The sequence below is a fragment of the Carcharodon carcharias genome, chromosome 6, assembly GCF_017639515.1.
Source record: "Carcharodon carcharias isolate sCarCar2 chromosome 6, sCarCar2.pri, whole genome shotgun sequence".
NCBI classification, from domain to species: Eukaryota; Metazoa; Chordata; class Chondrichthyes; order Lamniformes; family Lamnidae; genus Carcharodon; species Carcharodon carcharias.
Genome location: NC_054472.1, coordinates 10,832,116 through 10,850,996, shown reverse-complemented (window position 1 = coordinate 10,850,996; position 18,881 = coordinate 10,832,116). Strand labels below are relative to the sequence as shown.

At 42.6% G+C, this 18,881-nt stretch overlaps 1 protein-coding gene across 5 annotated transcripts in view; it reads left to right on the top strand.

Annotated features, from left to right (window-relative positions):
* LOC121279053 (myelin basic protein-like) overlaps positions 1-16,967 on the top strand; it is a 207,759-nt gene extending 190,792 nt beyond the window's left edge. For 4 of the 5 annotated variants that reach the window (XM_041189882.1, XM_041189881.1, XM_041189885.1 and 1 more), the window contains 4 exons: positions 1,973-2,080; positions 3,788-3,820; positions 8,441-8,551; positions 15,258-16,967. In XM_041189882.1, coding sequence (XP_041045816.1) covers positions 1,973-2,080; positions 3,788-3,820; positions 8,441-8,551; positions 15,258-15,293 — 288 coding nt within the window. In that variant the 3' untranslated portion in view covers positions 15,294-16,967. The remainder of the gene's footprint in view (positions 1-1,972; positions 2,081-3,787; positions 3,821-8,440; positions 8,552-15,257) is intronic. The other variant, XM_041189886.1, reaches the window with a different exon arrangement.
* Positions 16,968-18,881: the final 1,914 nt, after the last annotated feature.

Below are 18,881 nucleotides of genomic sequence, written 5' to 3'. Positions count from 1 at the left end.
AGGGTGCAAGGCAAAAAGACCTGGTAATGGGACAAGTAAAGAAACAAAGGATGGGCAACAGTTGAATCATTACTAGCGCCTGATAAAGGGTCATCAACCTGAATTGTTCACTCTGTTTCTGTCCCCGTGGGTGTTGCCTGACCTGCTAAGTATTCCCAGCATCTTTCTGTTTTTATATCAGATTTCCAGCATCTGCAGTATTTTGATTTTGCATTACCAGCACCTTCTGTATGAGAAAATGGGAGCGGTGGCCATGATCTGAAATAATTAAACTCAGTGTTGGGTCTCAAAGGCTGTAAAGTGTTCCAACAAAAGATGAGATGATGTTCCTGAAGTTTGCCTTGAGCTGCCAGAATGCTTCAATAAGTTTGAAGCTACGAATTATTCACAAGTTTATTTTGTGTCAGCGCAAAGACTGTCAGTCTGTGCTTGATTTCTGACTAGAGAGCAGAACTGACAAGATAGTCTCCCACCATGCTGCTCAATACCCCATAATTAGGGATGGTCACGCCTGTTAATTTCCGCTCATTTTTAATATTGAAATGAATTTGCAGTCAATCTCATTCTTTCTGATGATAAATGTTACCACTAATATTTCCCAGTATTGACAGCCTCTGGGCTTAATGTGAATATTACATACTGATATTGAATTCTCTACATGATACCATCAAAATAACGCAATCTCAAAACAAGGATTTATTTTCAAATTGAAAGCTAAGCAATGGAGAATCTTGTAATTACAACTTTTTGAAATAGCCTGTTGAGCTAATCTGAAAAAAGCTTTTTCTTGTTTATTTCTCTCTAGCTGTTGTATACGCTACATCGGGTATGACCCCATTATCCAATCTTTAGATATGAGAACACAAATCAGCTTAGTGTGGATTTCCATGGACATAGCACTGTAGGTTTGCCTCAACGCAGGACATTAATATTATCTGAGCTTAGTATTCTGGCTGTAAAATATTGTTGTTTTCATATTAAAGATGATGTCCTCAGTTTTGTTTTTCTCCTTTGCCTAACCAGGCAGGGACATTCTGGTATGTTGTTAATCAAAGCAAAATGGCTGTTGTAAAGAACCAGTGTACATTTCCTTCGTTCTCCCTTCATAAATTCTGTCCTCGAGTCTCCCCTTCCCTCCTCTCCTGGGTGTTTGGACAATCCTTGCTGGAAGTCCTGAGCTTCAGTTGTCCAAGTACCTCGTCCAATTGGAAATTCTTCATGTGTGACCCTTTGTTGGTGGATGTTTGGACACTATTCAACTGGGGGAATGGGAGTCTGGGGGAGGTAACATCATAGCGGTGCTCAATCTTATCTTCACTCGACATAGCAAGAGCTGCCTAATAGGAATCATGTGCATAAACCCTGGTTCATTACTAGGTGAAATAATAAGCAGCCACTTCAATCTTCTTGAGTGTTGTGGGAGCTACACTTATCCAGGCAAATGGGGAATATTCCATCACACTCCTGACTTATGCTTTGTAGATGGTGGACAGGTTTTGGGAGTCAGATGATTAACTTTGTGGGGAATAATTACACTGCTAACCATATCTCCTGCACACTCTGTTTGCTCCATGGATGAACCAAGTTTCGAAATTTGAAAAGCCATTGGAGCAGCAGATTGATAAATGTTCATTTATATGGTTCTTGAATTTTGTGTATTTTTTAACCATAATAAAATCATGACTTACATAAACTATTTAAGATTAATCCTTATCAATAGCATTGTGCTTAGCTACAAAAAAAGGGCAAGGATGATTGAAAAGCGAAAGGAGAATTCTTACAATCACTGTAAAGGGTAAATTTTGTCTAAAATTGATGCTAGGATATTGCAAACAAAGCCATGTGTGAGGTGAGTGATTAGTATTATGGAGCGCTGCTTAATCCTGTTTCTAGTCATTCAGCATTCAAAGTACATTTGATTTTTTAAAATCGATTTATATCTCCATGCTAAAATAGGTTGTGTGTATTTCAGGAACCTGCAACCAGGAGTGTGTTAATGGCCCCAACCACACACAAGGCCCACCAACCAGCAGCGAGACAAACTGATGATAGTGCTGTTGTCCACTTCTTTAAGAACATGGTAAATGACTATTGCTGTCTATGGTATGCAGTGCTAACCTTCAAAACATATTTTTCAACCTTTGCTCACGGTACACTATTTGTCAAGAGAAAGGATGACAGCATTGGTTGTTTCTCACATTTCATCCATTGGTTAGGACCAATCCCAGGTTAAATGCAAGATGCAGGTTGCAAGATACTCATGAGCGAAGAATGGTCATTCAACCCATCCTAGTCTATCCATCCAGAATGGCCTCCCATTGCTGCATCTAATTGTTCCCTGACTAATTCCAGGGTTTCATTCCCCACACTCTGCCCACAACCTAGATCAAGTTAATGAAGCAGAACATCTGGCTATCAACAGCATATAACATGTACATAGCACATTTAAACATAGTAAAACATCACAAGGCACTGCACAGGCGTGTTGTCAGGCAAAATTTGACACCGAGCCGCATGAGACAATATTAGGTCAGGTGACCAAAAGCTTGGCCAAAGAGGTAATTATTAAGAAGTGTCTTAAAGAGGAGAGGGGAAGAGAAGGAGGGAGAGGGAATTCCAAAGCTTAGGGCTTAGGCAGCTGAAATATCAGTTCTAAAATTGCCTTTTATTGGTCTGTACTGTGTTCCCTGGTCCTCTCCCCAGAGTTTAATTTAAAGTAGTATCCTGGATAAACCTCCAGACTGTTACCTCTTCTCTGATGCCTCTATTTTAGGCAGCAAAACTCGAGCCACTTTAATCTTTCCTCAAAACTTAGGTACATGACATGGGGGCGGGGAGGGGGGGGTGGATTTTAAACTTCTTTACCCACCCCCTCCACACTCCCACCACCCCCCTCACACAGTGGCAACCAGGCAGTGCTGGGTTAAGGTGGGTGTAATTAGACCAGTGCGAGTGATTTAAGCGCTGGCTGTCCACACAAATCTGGCCACTTGCTATTTCAGATTTCCCTCTTGCGTTTAAACAGTTTGTGTTCCAAACACAGACCCCCGGTCTGGACGCTTACTCCTTAGGGGTGCTAATTGGGCTTATCATGGGGCTGACCTACCCCAGTTCCAGCTGAAGGCAGCTTTGAAGATGAGGAAATTGTGTTCGATTCACGGGGGTCCAGCTCTGTAACACGTTCCCACCCCTGTGCACTTGCCCCAGAAGCAGGGTCCCAGCAGCCACAGGTAGCCAACTGGATAACTTCATGGGACGATTAGACCCTCTCGTGGAGGTGGGGTCACAATCTTTCTCCCGGAGGCAGCTTCAGAGCAGGTGAGCCATAGACCATGAGAGATGAACCTTTTATTAGCTTCCCAGCTGTAAATCAAAATGCCTCCATAACCAGAAGACATTGCAGCTACTTCATAGAAACTGATGTCTCTGCTAACATTGTGCTTGTTTCATAGTGAACACAGCCACATGCTGTCAACTCAGAGCAAGGGCCCATTGTTAACATCAGTCACCACATCTGATCAAAATTAACATATGTCACCAGGGAAGCACCAATTTTAATCTTTCTTAATGATTTGCGGTAAAGTAGAACTGTTTTGTTGAAATGTGTAACAGGGGAAGATTTTCTTGGTGCACCGCACATATTTTAATTTTAAATTAATTTCAAACCCATTTCAGAAGAACAAGTTCACAATTTGTTGCATAGAACAGACACAGGAAACTTTACGCCTGTGTGAATGTATCATCCTTATCGACATTCTGACTCAGCTGTCCTATTTCTTCTTTTCAGATGTCACCAAAGAGAGCCCCAGTACAACAAAAGGTAAGTACTCTGCTCTTAACACAGCGACAAGGCCTGGAGGTTATGTAAATTGTGACAGACAGTCAAACACCCATAAGCTCGACAATATCTTTCCTGTAAGAGAAATATTACGCAAAGAAAGGACTTGTGTTCATGTGGCAACTTTCACCGCCTAACAATGTCCCAAAATACTTCAAAACCAATTAAAAACTTTTCCCGAGGTGTAGGGAAATGCAGGAGCCACTTTACGTACAGCAAGATCCCACAAATGGTGATAGGACATTTTTTTTTGAATGATGTAGGCTGAGGGGAAAAATTGTTTTCCAGGACATTCTGAGAACTCCCTTAGCTTTTCAAAATAGTGCCGCGGTATTCATCTCAGAGGGGAGATGGGCTCTTTGTTTAACAGCACATGTGAAATACAGCACCTCGGACAGTGCAGTACTCCCTCAGCGCTGCACTGGAGTGTCCGCCTAGATTGTATAATCAAGTCTCTGGAGTGGGACTTGAGCCCACTACTTACTGACTCAGAGGTGGGAAGCACAACTCACTGAGCCAAGGCTGTCCTCTCAGTAGAGCATATTCATATTCAACTGGATAGTTCCATAAAATAGAACTGCTAACCTTTATTGGTTTTTTTTTTCAGCAAAGGAAAGCAATGGCAGAATTAATATCAGCTCAGTGTTAAATGTTAGGACTCTCGCATTCAAATATTGAGTAGAAATCTTGGGTAACCTTTATTATATTCTGTGCCCTCACCTTTTTCTGAGCCTCCTCATTCCTTTGTGTCTCCACTTGTATTTGGTGATTGTCATGGCTCCTTTTCTCATCACTACCACAGGCAAGGTCCGGAGCAAGTAGAGCTATCACTAAATTTATTTGGGTAAGGCGCAAGATCTGTATTTACTGCCGCAACCATGCTGGTCTCAATGGCTAACAATAAATCATCATCTAAAGTGCACTTGCACCATTACTGTTAGACGTTACAATTCATCTCATCATCCAACATCTCTGGTGATGTTTTTCATTGTAAACTCCATCCCCATACTTACCTAACTCCGTAGACAGGAGCTGGGAGTTCCCAGCGGAAAATGAGTTAAGACGCTTGCTTGGTATGACTTTGCTCTTCTGTTCAAGTGCCCCCCCCCACCCCACAATAAACACAGAGGACACTGAAATCCAACATCAGATTTGTAATGGATGACTGCTTGAAGATATCTGATGGGGGAAGCCTCAGTTTAGAGGGAGAGATAAAAACACTAATCTCCTTGTGGTGAGTGCATGTAATGGCCATTATGTAATAAGATAATATTGGCCCTTAGATGAGTCTAGTTTATTTGGCTGTTAACACTGCTGCTGGAATTCAGCCTGGCGGCAAGTGACCCTTGTTGGTTGCAAGATGCAAACAGAGCAATTTGAAAACAGCAGTAAATAATACAAATAATCTTTGCAAATTACATGGTTCTGCTTAAACGTGAACAAAGGCATTGATTAAAGTTATGATGCAGTGTGTCCTGAGGTTAAGGTGTGCCTGGTAAAGGCAATCATTTAAGGGAGAAGCTAGTTTAACTAGTTTAAAGGAATGGAAGGGTCTGCAGATGGCTTGACATGAAGGGGGATAGGAGGAGGAGCTGGCATAGACCAGTTAGGTCAAATGACCTGCTTCTGTGCTGTACCTTCTAAGTAACTCTGTGTGTAAGCTACTTTGGCACTATTTCCGAAGAGGAGCTGGGTGCAAAACGGCTGTTGTCGTTACATGTTCCCCATTATAGCTAACTTGTGCCACCAAGGTTCTGATTCTGCACCGATTTGGTCAGCATCGGATTTTTATCCTTCCACCAGATTAAAATCATTTAGGCAAATCGTTAAGTCTCAATAAACCTTACAGAGAGACACGAAGGCACATCAAGCAATGGTCACTCGAGGACATTCTCAGCCTCGAGAAACATCTGCTCTGGAACCCTCAGTGTTACCGATTCTGATAAAAGTTTACCCGGGCAACCCCGGCCTTTAGGCGACTAACTGGTGGGCGGAACATTGATTGGCCACCTATTCTGGTGGTGAAGGCCCCTCCCACCCCCACGCGGTTTTGAGGCTCCGACGCCATTGAAACCTGGCAGGCGAGTCCCAGCCAGATTGAGACCTCGAAATGGGGCCGAGGGCAGAGCCCCCAGCAAGGTAAGTTGTGAGAGCGGATTATGTCACTGATGGGAGGGCAAGTGTGGATGGAGGGAGTATGACACAGCTGCTGGGACTTAGCTTCTGTTCCTTTGCGTTCTAGACAGTTGTGCTACCATCATGTTTCAAGGCATTTCACAGTTCCCTGATGAACTCAGCAATTCAGTTCATTGTTTCTTTGCCATTCACTGACTCAAGGGTGTGTGAGGAGCTTCCACGTGTAATATTGTCAGTGCAGCTTAAAGTATAGCAATTAGCTATGATTTAAGTCAGAACTAAGATGTCACCAAGCTGCAAATTTTCATCTTCTCTTTAGTAATCAGGGACAACCATTCAGTGTCAGGGTGAGAGATCCCTAACCCTCTTGCATTCTCAATATTATCTTGGCCAATGCCAATGTTAGCTGAGGTTCAACAGTAGTCGCCATTTCTTTGCTGGTAAGAGTTTCATTGGTACAGTCTTTCAGGAACTCATGCACACAATGTGTTATATAGCAGGATATATGGAGGCTAATCAGTTAACCTCATCATCACAGAGTCAAACTAATTGTGTTTCAACAGAAAATCTTACATAATCAACATCCACACATCCCAATGCATGAATAATGTATGATACTGTTGCTAATGTTTAATATGATTGTACTTTCAAGAAATAACAGACTTGTTTTTAAACCTTAGCTGCACATGCTTCAGTGACACTAAAAATGTAATGTATAATTCAGACGCTCCTTTAAATGTTTGTTTTAAGTTGTCTCTTGATCTGCTTATAATGCCAGCAGCCATCACCACTCCAAGTATCCACCTGCTCTTTCAGGTAGAATGAGGGGAGGTGGTTCACATGTAAGACTTTGGCTGTCCCATCAGTTACCTGAGGGACTTTCAGCTGTCTGTACATATTGTTATCAGTTTTCTAGTGAAGGTGGAATTTTTGATTGGCAAACCTGAATCGCCTAAGGCAAACAGTATCCAACACGAGGAAGGGTAAGTGTGTAGGCCTGTTTCCAGTGACTCTGTGTAAATATCACACTCTTTCAGGCCTTCCAAAGTAGTGATACTGAAAAGATCACAATTCACTTGCCACCACACAAAATAGCTCACGTTTTTCCGTTATTGAGTTCAAATACCACTGTGCTAGCCAGGGAATTTAAATTCAGTTAATTAAATAAATCTGCGATTAAAAAAACTAGTCTCAGTAACGGTGACCATGGATTGCTGTAAAAACTCACCTGGTTCACTCATGCCCTTTAGGGAGGGAAATCTGCTGTCCTCACCTGGTCTGGCCTACATGTGACTCCAGACCCACAGCAATGTGGTTGACTCTTAACTGCCCTCTGAAATGGCCAAGCAAGCCAATCAGTTGTCAAAAAGATGGCTCATCACCACCCCAGTTAAAGATAATTAGGAATGGGCAATAAATGCTGTCCTTGCCAGCAATGCCCATATCCTGTGAATGGATAATTGGGAAAACTCTGCATCCACCCAAAGCACGATCACAAGCACCTTTCTCTTGTTGTCTCCTCTCATTATGTCTTCCAGCATCTCTAACTGACAGGGCAAGATGGAGGCCTACTCTTAAGCCTTTGCTGCTCCTCTATCCGCTTGGCAGGGCATGACGGAGAATGGTTGTATGATTGGCACTCCCATTTTTCCTCAATCCTTGTGAAGAAAGGTTTGGTTTTGCTCAGTGCCTCCCATGGCAGGTGGCATGACCTCATCATGTGGACAATGGTGCGTCTTCGAGGCTCTCATCCCACCACTCCCTGGTGCAACATCTTGGCAAACCAACATGGTTCCCCAGTGTGCTACCCTCTTTCACTGGCTTATAACACAGCCATTGCCATACTTCTGTAATGATGCCCTCTGTCTTTAACGAGTGGAACTGGTGGCTTCACAAAGGTATAATCCGCAGCAATCGTTCTAAAAGTCAGGTGTCCGCTACCCAAAGGCCGACAAACTAACTTTCAAAATTAGTTCCGGAAGACACTAAACAAATCAAATTGACAGACAGGAAATGTATTCCAGAGGCTCAACTCTCCCTGGGAAAAGAAGGACCATCTCAGATCCACCCTGTTCCTAATCTGACACAGTTTAAACTCATGTCCTTGTTCGTCCTCAATCTGTCAAACTGGGTGTATCAAGAATACAAGAAACTGCTTTGATCAGTTTTAACTTTTTAATTTTAATAAGGTATAATGACTTACAAACGGGAAGCTAGTTATACCCGCTCAAATTATTACGGTATTTGTATGGAAAACAGTAACTTGCACTATAATGACCTGTCTAACTCACATCCAAAGTGAACATTGACACCTTGTTTACACAAGTAGACTGCTTGCACAGTAAATCTGGCTAGCTCAAAAAAAAACCCACCTTTACTTGCCAATATTCGTAAAGCAAGCAATTTCTACGAATGAATAAGTTGCTTACATTTCAAAATTTAATATACTTTTTGGTTTGTTAAAAGGGTACTGATGGACAAAGGCCACATTATGGGGCCGCTGGTTCTTCCAAGTCAAAGGAAGCATATAGAGGACGGAAAGATGGCTCAGGCACCCTCTCATCTTTTTTCAAAATGGTAATAAATCACCAAAAATCCTCTTACCATGTATGTCACACAAAACCTGTTAATGAGTAGATAATGGCGTAGTGTTAACCACTCTGGACTGGTAATCCAGGGGCCCAGGCTAATGCTCTGGAGACATGGGTTCAAATCCCACCACAGTCGGTGGAACTTGAATTCTGCTAATAAATCTGGAATATAAAGTTAGCCTCAGTAATGGGGACCATGACAGCTATGCTATTATCGATTGTTGTAATAAACCCATCTGGTTCACTAATGCCCTTTAGGGAAGGAAACCTGCCACCCTCACCTGGTCTGGTCTGCATGTGACTCCAGACCCACAGCAATGTGGCTGATTCTTAACTGCCGCTCTGAAATGGCCTCACAAGCCACTCAGTTCTAGGGCGATTAGGGATGGGCAACAAACCCCTGGCCTTGTCAGTGACGACCACATCCCATGAAAGAATTAAAAAAAAAACTTACATTCACATTGCAAGGGGTAGTTATGTTGTAGGGACCAGTAATCATGCACGTTTAATTTCTGCTGTTCGAGTTCACTGATCTCAGTCAGGGAAGCAGCAGTTTGCTATGGATGGTTTCTGTACCTGCATGGTTAGGATGCTGGATACTGGCCAGGATCCTCCCGTTGGTTAGGCAGCGATTCCTGCTGATAACGCAGGTTATCAAAGTAACCAGAAATAATATGCATTTATATAGCACCTTTAAATATAATAAAGTGTCCCAAAGGCGCTTCATGGGCAATATTTGACACAGGGCCAAATAAGGAGACATTAGGTCGGATGGTGAAAAGTTTGGACAAACAGATGGAAAAATTATAACAGTTGGTTTAAGAGATTAAGCCTTGGTTAGTTTGCTTATGCTATGTAGCCCAGAATAGACACTGAGTGTTCCAACAAGCTGTGTGGATTCTTTTCAGTCCTTTAAACGTTTAAACAATAATAGATCTCAATAATATATCTGCAGCTGACTTCTGAGGTTGGTTTCATTTAGATGCTTTATTGTACAGGAAGAAGTTTGTTGGGGGGCAGGTGCTGCAAGGGGAGGTGTGAAAATAAATGGCGAAATGCATTTGCATTTGAGAACACTGGGCCCGATTTTAACCCTTTCACAGTCCCTCCACTGGCAGAGTTAAAATCAGGCTCATTCTGTCTAAACCTTTTTGATCTGGTCCAGCTGATGTAGACGACGCAACATTCGGGTGTTATATTTGGTCTCAGTGCCTCAGGAGCAGGGATCGAAGAGAAAAGAGCCAAGCTTCCTACTCCCGCTCACTAACAAGGACCCCTGGAGGAAGTGATTGTGTGCCGAATCAAACAGGGCAGACTAACATGGTGGCAATGGTAAAAAGCTCCCTATTTAAGCTCACAGGTGAAGATCGGGGTGAGGTATAGCAACACCCCTTACATATATGGAGCTGAAGGTTATAGCATCTTCAAAGTGAAGACGATTAAAATGACAGAAGCGGGACACCCTCTGGCACCTCATCCAAGTGGCTGTTCCTCATTAGTAGCCTCAAAGCGAAATTCCCCATCCTACCTTTGAAACCTCCTACAGCCCTCCAGCCCTGCGAGATCTCTGCACCCTTCCAATTCTGGCCCATTGTACTTCTCCAGTTTTAATTGCTTCACCATTGGCAGCTGTGGGTAACCCTTCCTAACCTCTTTGCCTCTCTACCTCTCTCTCTCTTTATAATGCTCCTTAAAACATACCTCTTTGACTCAGCTTTCAGTCGCCTGTCCTAATATCTCACATGGCTCAAATTTTGAGTCAAACTTTGTTTGATAATGCTGTTTTGATGTGCTTTGGGATGTTTTGCCATGTCAAAAACTTTGTATAAGCATAAATTGGTGTTGGTGATGCAGCCATTAGCTCCACAAGAACACGAGAAATAGGAGCAGGAGTAGACCACATGGCCCATCGAGCTTGCTCCATTATTCAGCACAATTATGCTTGATCTGGAGCTTCAGCTCCATTTTCCTGCCCATTCGCCACATCCCTTAATTCCCTGAGATCCCAAAAATCTCTCTATCCCAGCCTTAATTGTATTCAGCATCCACACCCTCTGGGGTAGAGAATTCCAAAGGTTCACAACCCTAATTAAAGTAATTCCTCCTCAGCTCAGTCATAAATGATTGGCCTCTTAAGCTGAGACTGTGCCCCCATGTTTTAGATTCCCTAGCTGGTGGAAACAATCTCTCAGCAAGTACTCTATCGAGCCCCTTCAGAATCTTGGATGTTTCAATGAGATCTCCTCTCATTCTTCTAAACTCCAGAGAATATAGGCCCAATTTACTCAGCCTCGCATCACAGGGCAACCCCCTCACCCCAGGGACCAATTTAGTGAACCTTCGCCCTGCTGCTTCCAATGCAAGTCTGTCCTTTCCTAAATAAAAACACAAAAAAGTTGGAAAAACACAGCAGGTCTAGCAGTGTCTGTGGAGAGCGAAACAGAGTTAATGTTTTGAGTCCAATACGACTCCTCTTCAGAAAGCTTAAATGTGGTGACTAAAACTGCACACAGTGCTCGAGATGTGGTCTCACCAAAACCCTGAAGAACTGTAGCAAGACTCCTTTATTCTTGTACCCCAAACCCCTTGCAATAAAGGCCAACATGGCATTTGCCTTCCTAATTGCTTGCTGCACCTGCATGCTAACTTTCTGTATTCCCCGTACAAACCCTGGAGACTAGCTATTTAACAGAGTTTGGGCAGGAACACTTAGCCCACGTTGTTTCTCAGATAACTGAGTCTCTTTGGAAGACGTTTGACTGTGAGATATCAGCAGAGGTGGAGTTTCGACTCACCGCATCATCTACTAACGTGATTCTCCAGCTCAGCTAGGCCCTACAGTTTGCAGTTCTCCAGACACTGAATTTCCTGCGAATTCAGTGAGTCAGCCAAGTGTGTGTGTGTCAGGGTAAGTCAGTTGAGCGCTGGTAGCTTCAGGAAACAATGAAGCAGGCAAAAATTGACAAGTGACAGGAAGCAGCTGGTCAGTGTTAGCTTGAATAATGCTGTTGAGCAAATGGCACCACAGGCACCAGCCAGTCTTGTGGTGAAGGATCACAGGGAATAACATCAAAAGGAAAGCTAAGGAGACAGGGTGAGGTACTTGGGAGGAGAAGGCTGACTTCTTTATCTGAAGCAAAGTGATAGCTGTTAAGTTTGTGAATCATATTAGTAGATGATTTGGTGAGGCATTAGAGAATCACACCACAACCTCGGACAGTCCTACGGTTAAAACTCCATCTCTGCTGATATCTCAGTCAAACCTCACAGGGACTCAAACAAAAACAAAAATTGCTGGAAAAACTCAGCAGGTCTGACAGCACCTGTGGACAGGAAGACAGAGTTAACGTTTCAAGTCCATTTGACTCTTCATCAGTCATACGGACTCGAAACGTTAACTCTGTCTGTCTCTCTCTACAGATGCTGTCAGACTTGCCGAGTTTCTCCAGCATTTTTTGTTTTTGTTTCAGATTTCCAGCATCCACAGTATTTTGCTTTTGCCACAGGGCATCAGTTGTCTGAGAAAGTGTTCATGCCCAAACTCTGCTAAACAATTAGTCTCAAGGGTTGTGAGCCTTTGGAATTCTCTACCCCAGAGAGCTGTGAAAGCTCAGCTGTTGAGGATGTTCAAAAATTAGATTTTAGATTTGCAGCACATAAAGAACCCAGGGATGTCGGAATAGAGTTGGAATAAAAGATCTTATTGAATGGAGGAGCAGGTTCGAGGGGCTGTATTGCCCACTCCAACTCCTTTTTCTGATGTTTGAAGTGTAGAGTACTGGGGAGTGCTGCAAAACTTCCTACAAGATTACATACATTGAAGGAATACTTTTAATGAGCATATACACCTTTATTTTTGCTTCAATAGAAAGGCCATCGACCCACACTGTTACTTCGAGTGAAGATACCCAAGTTGAGCATCTAAGAGACTTCTAGAAACATTTGCTTCCATGTCCCTTGACTTTGAACCAAATGTTTTCAACTGTAGCAATCTAAATGCTAATTTTCACATTTAGAATGCCTTATTAAATGTAAATAGAAAGTAAATGTGTACTCTTATGTTTGTCGTTGCCTTTGTCAAGGGAGACAATAGGAAAGTTTAATACATAAAGGGAGGTGTTTTCTGGATCACTTCTATTATAAGCAATAAACTCCAGGGTGAAAGAGGCCGGAAGGTCACAGATGATTCAAATGTCAATAGTTTTGTGTAGTGCTGTCAAATGCACATGGAGGCATGAGAGTTGTTTTAATGACATGTTAGTTCTAAATGCAGAGCTTCTCAATAACTTAGAGAAAGTTAACAGATCCAAACAGCAGAGGGGGACATAGTTTAGATTATGTGTGTGAAAGAAAGGCTTTGATTCCTCTGGAGCCTTTTGTGACCAGCAGACATCCCAAAGTGCTTTACAGCCAGTGAAGTACTTTGAGTGTAGTCACTGTTGTGATGTAAGAAACACACAAACACCCACAAACTGCAATGTGATAATGACCAGATACTTCGTTTTTAATGACGAAGGTATAAATATTGGCAAGGGCACCAGGGATAACTTTACTGTTCTTTGAAATAGTACCAGGGGTCTTTAGAGGGGAGATGGGTCTGCAGTTTAACATTCCATCTGGCAGATGTCATCTCCAACAGAGCAGAGTACCCTCAGTACTGCACTGGAGTTTCAGACTGGAGCTTAAATTCTGGAGTGGGACTTGAACCCACAACCTTCTGACTCAAAAGATGAGCGTGCTACCTGGTGAGCCACAGCTAACAGCAGTAGCCGTGTTAAATCACCACCCATTTCAATTTCCATGGAAGTCAATAGTAATGAAAAGCAGGAAGAAATGTAGATTGTGTGATTAGCGAGTCAGAAGCTCAAAGTTAAAACTTGCTCCAAGGTTCCATTCACAACAGATAGCAGTGCATGATGAGTTATGGTCTAGCACAAGAGTTAAGAACTCACCTTGTAGCTATGTATATTGACCTCTGTTCAATATTCCAAGCAAAATAATTAACATTGTTTATCATTGTACCAGAACAGGGCAACAGAGAAATCTTCATAAAACCAGAGGGTTCATTAGCCAAATCTTTTACAAACTTTTAAAAAAATTCTTTCATGCAATGTAGGTGCCACTGGCAAGGCCAGCATTTGTCACCCATCCTTAATTGCCCTTGAACTGAGCAGCTTGCTAGGTCATTTCAGAGTCAACCACGTTGCTGTGGGTCTAGAGTCAAATGTAGGCCAGACTGGGTAAGAATGGCAGATTTCCCTCCTTAAAGGACATTAGCGAACCAGTTGGGCTCTTACAACAACCAATGATAGCTTTTAATTAATAAGACTGGATTTTAATTCCAGATTTTTTATTAATTGAACTCAAATTCCAGCAGCGACCGTGGTGGGATTTGAACCCATTGTCTTCAGGGTATTAGCCTGGGCCTCTGGATTACTAATCCAATGACATTACCACTATGCCACTATCTGCCCTATAACTGTTAAAAATAGCCCGCACAATAATGAACATAGCACAACAGGCTGAAGAGCTACCAAAGATTTGGATTAATACACTCATCCACATCATCTCTTGACCCAAATGGTTGCTAATGAAGTGATAAATTCAATATTTTGTGCCGAGCATGTTATCTGTTAATTTAAATCCATACACTGCAGTTGACGTTTGGCTGTGCAATATGATTGACTAATGCGTTCTTTCTTTCAGCTAATTTAACAGACATTACCGCATTTAAACAGGTTAACACTCATTAAGATAAGAGGAATTTCATAAGCAGATTAGCATGTTTAAACAGTAATTTAAGAGAATGCAGGGTACAAGTCTTGTAATGTGCACGGAATGATAATGAGGGTTGTGTTGCTGTCAAGAAATTAAAAACCAAATCTGTAGTTGTTGAAAATCTGATGAAATAGAATCAGAAAACGCTGCAGAGATTCTAGGCAGATCAGTCAACACAAGTGGAGAACACAGGGAAGTTAATGGGGTCTAAATTTATCTGTACTCATTTTATGGGCCTAAAATGGGAGCATTAATAGCCAATTTAGCACGACAGAGGCCTGTACTTCACCTGCATGGGAATTGGGGCCATTACTAAACTGGCAGGGTCCTGTTTTAGTCCATTTTGCAGCCTCGGTCGAATGTTTCAACGAGGCTATTTCAGGCCTGCACTGTTAAATCGGTTTGCCTCAGTCAGGCCTTCTAATCCCCAAGCTTCAACTGACACATCCAGGTCCTGAGCAGCCCAACCAGTGGTCCTTAAATTCCAACCATTAGAGGCTGCCATCAGGAAGGGACACAGAACTCCCTGGAATGTGGCATTGGTAGACTTGAAAAGAGCACCTGCCAACTCCACCAAACTGCAGAGCCGTTGTCAGCCCTCGCTCCCTTCCAAAGGATCCCAAGAGGCGTCGGGGATTTGGAAGAGGGGGTGGGGGGGATGGGGGAAGAGGAGATGATTGACATTGATTGACACCCACAGCTCGCCTGAATTATTATGATGAGATCCGTGGATGGATTTAGTCCCTTTTGGTGCACTGACAAATCTAGACCCCAATGTCTCAAGGTTAAAGGCTTTGTTAAAAGTTCTGACTGACCTGTGGATTTTGCCAGCATTTTCTGTTGATCATCCGCTGCTTATTAATTGTACAGGTACCTTGCTTGGAATGTTCAATCCTTATTTTTGTTCCCAACAGGGGAAAAAAGGTGAAGGTTCACCTGCCAGACGTTAAACCCACATCAATGAGTTCTGCAGAAAGGAATACTTCAAAAAAATGAAAAGAAATCCTTGCTCGGTGTCGTATATTAACAGTCTTATCACTTCACGTATTAACTGGCAATTACTCCACCCCTCAAAAAATGACTGGCATACAAATATGATCCACTACTGATCGGGTTATAGCCTGCTGTTCTTAATGCAAGGTTGCTTAATTCAAATTACGTTAACTTGATTATTTTAAAGCAAACAGAAACATCTTTTATTTAAATTTCTTCATTTGAACCACTGGATAATATGAGCAAAGAGTTATTTTAACAGGAGTAAACTGCATGAATTGTATGTTAAATGGAATATTTTACACTCACTCCAAAGTTATGGCCTTAAACACGATACATGAAGGTGCCATTATTCTCAAAACTTTCTTTTCACTGGCCTTTTCTATAGTTACAGAAATAAAGAACCTAATGCTTTTCAATGAAGTTATTGCATCTGGACTTAGGCATGGCTATTCTCCACCACATCTATCAGCAGAGTTCCCTGTAAAAGAATGTTGAGACAATTGCTAATGTTTTACTAAATGTTTTAGCACTATATAAAATTAAGAATTAAAGTTGCCAGGCGGTTGCTGTGCAGATCAATAAACTCCAATTTGAACACAAATGCCATTTGTTGCTTGGGCCAAAGGAAACGGTTCAGTAGAACTGTGTGTGTTAAAGCTGCTGAAGCATTTTCCCACATATACCTTGTAGACTTTAGGGTGCTTTAACAAAGATAAGCAGCATTACGTGTTGTAAAGCTGTGAACACCAAGGGTATTATAACTAACCTGAATCTAATGCTAACTCTTAGCACTGAGAATGATTGTTTGATAAACTAAATTCCATAGGTATGGGCAATAGACCATCCCTATGCGAGTGCTCTTTTGAATTGCACTGTTCTTGTAACTGAAATAATATTTTGTTACCTTGATACTTACACGTGTATCCCAATTGTTTTCTTTTGCCTCTCAAAAGTAACTAATAGTGCATAAAATGGCAAGTTTATACTCACCACAACCTTAAGGTGACACTGGGCAATTTTCTCACAGCTTGCACGCGATAAGCCCCCCTCCCCCGAGGATGTCACGAGACCGAATGCCTCTGCACTTGTAAACGATGCTAATATGCAATGTACAAATACAACACTAAAGAACCCTTCCCCCAAATATTTAATTAGGGTGTGGCATACACATACCCAGATCCCAATAGAAAAACATTAGTATTCTTCACATGGGTGCCAGACATTTTCTACTGGAGACGCAGGACAAATGCAAACCGGCCACATCTTTCCTCAGTCCTGAATCCTGCTGCTATTGCTGCTCTTCAATTGTTTCTTCTGTCTTCTGTGATTTAAGAATCCAGTGGATGAGGTGAAACGCACCCCAGCCAACATCTGCTCTTTTTGCATTCTCTAATAGATTATGTCGAAAACGTATGGGCAGGTGGATATCAAGAGTTATTATTAACGGTGGTTTTCCAATATATTGCCAGTCTATGTATGGTAACATGCTTATAGAGGATACATACTAGGAAAAGCTGAGTGATCATGTGTGAATAAGTGTTGTTTCTGAATGTATGTGTAAAATAAAATAATGCACCTAAACACTCTGTGTTTGTCCCTGTTAAAATAAAGTTACAATTATAATTCAATGGCAAAGGTCGTTAACAAGTTATTTTGTACATTTGTTACAAACACTCATGCAAGCAGGGATTTGGTCATATAAAATACTGGGATTTCCAAAAGGCAAAAGCTCATGTCTGAAATTCATGGCAGCCACTGCTCGCTAGAGAGAGATCGATGTAGACTTGGCTGTAGAGGAAGAACTCAATGAGGCTGAACCAGTCGGGCCGGTGTACCAAAGAGTCATTGACAGGACTTTGGCGATCAGAAGCAGCCCTTGCAGCCTCACCATGTACAGTTCCAGGGTCCTCTTGACAATACTGGCTCCATGCCACCATGATGGCTTGAACGGCCCCTGGAACTGCAACATGCAACACTATGCTTTCTTAAAATGTCAAAGCAGCATCAATCTGCTTCACCAATCCATGCAGAGAGCTTTCTGTTTCCTCAAAGGACTGTGGTTGATTAATTGCTGCAGAAGGATAGGCTATCAGCCCAGATAAAGTCCTTATCTATATTCCCCCCCTCCTACCATAAACTAGCTGCACTCCACAGAGTACTGGGGGCTGATATGGGGCCAAATCCCTGTCTGTCATTAAAGAGCAGAAAGCCTACTTATTGAGGCATTTTCAGGCCAATCCTCAAACCCCTTTTTTCACCCCCAAGATGTCCAAGTCTCCTTTAGCAAGGAATGCAAGGTCTCAGCAGTGACAGAGTGTTGGTAAGCAGAACTACTTCAACACTCAGACTTCTGGACATTGGGACGTCTGAGGGACACCATGGAGTTGCCACTTGTAACTCACTCACTCGCTTTTCCAGAACCGCTTCATCCAATTCAGGGTCACGGGGAGTCGGAGTCTATCCCGACAGACAATGGGCACCAGGGTGGGTACACCCAGCACGGATGCCAGTCCATCACAGGGCAGACACACACACACATACACACACACACTGGGGGACAATTTACCATAGGCAATCCACCAAATCAGCATGTCTTTAGATGGTGCACCCAGTGGAAACCCATGCTGAAACTGCTCAAAACCCTCTCGCTGGTCCACTCAACCAACAGAACAGCATTGCTGTTCTCCTCTATTCTGCACAGAGATTTTAAGATTTTGAAAGGGCTACACTTACATAAACTTGGGCCAAGAGAATAAGCTAAGCTTTCTACAAGCGCGATAAGGAGGAAGGAGAATGGATCCACAGGGATGGAAATACGAGAAAAACAGGCAGAAAAACATTAAGAGGGTGACCAAAACTTGAAAGGGCCCTAAAAAAAAGTGCATCGGTGAAGATGCAGTATATAATAGTAAAAACTTTCAGAAATAGGCATTCAGCCCATCACGCCTGTGCTGGCTCTTTGAAAGAGCTGCCCAGTTAATCTCACCCCCCCTGTTCTTTCCCCATTGCCCAGTAAACATTTCAATCTATGATTTGAAAAGGAAATTAAGCCAGAATGGGCTCACATTCAAGAATGCAACAGGAAATCACTGCAAGGGTTCCAACCATCTTCAGCTGCTTCATCAACAGCCTTCCTTTCATCATAAGGTCAGAGGTGGGGATGTTCGCTGATGATTGCACAATGTGCAACACCATGCGCGACTCCTCAGACACTGAAGCAGTCCATGTCCAAATGCAGCAAGACCTGGACAATATCCAGTCTTGGGCTGACAAGTGGCAAGTAACATTTGTGCCACACAAGTACCAGGCAATAACCATATCCACCAACAGAGAATCCAACCATTGCCCCATCATGTTCAATGGCATTACCATCACTGAATCTGTCACTATCAACATCCTGGGGATTACCATTGACCAGAAATTGAGCTGGACTAGCCAAATAAATGCTGTGATTACAAAAGCAGGTCAGAGGCTAGGAATCATGTGACGAGTAACTCACATCCTGACTCCCCAAAGCCTGTCCACCATCTGCAAGGCACAAG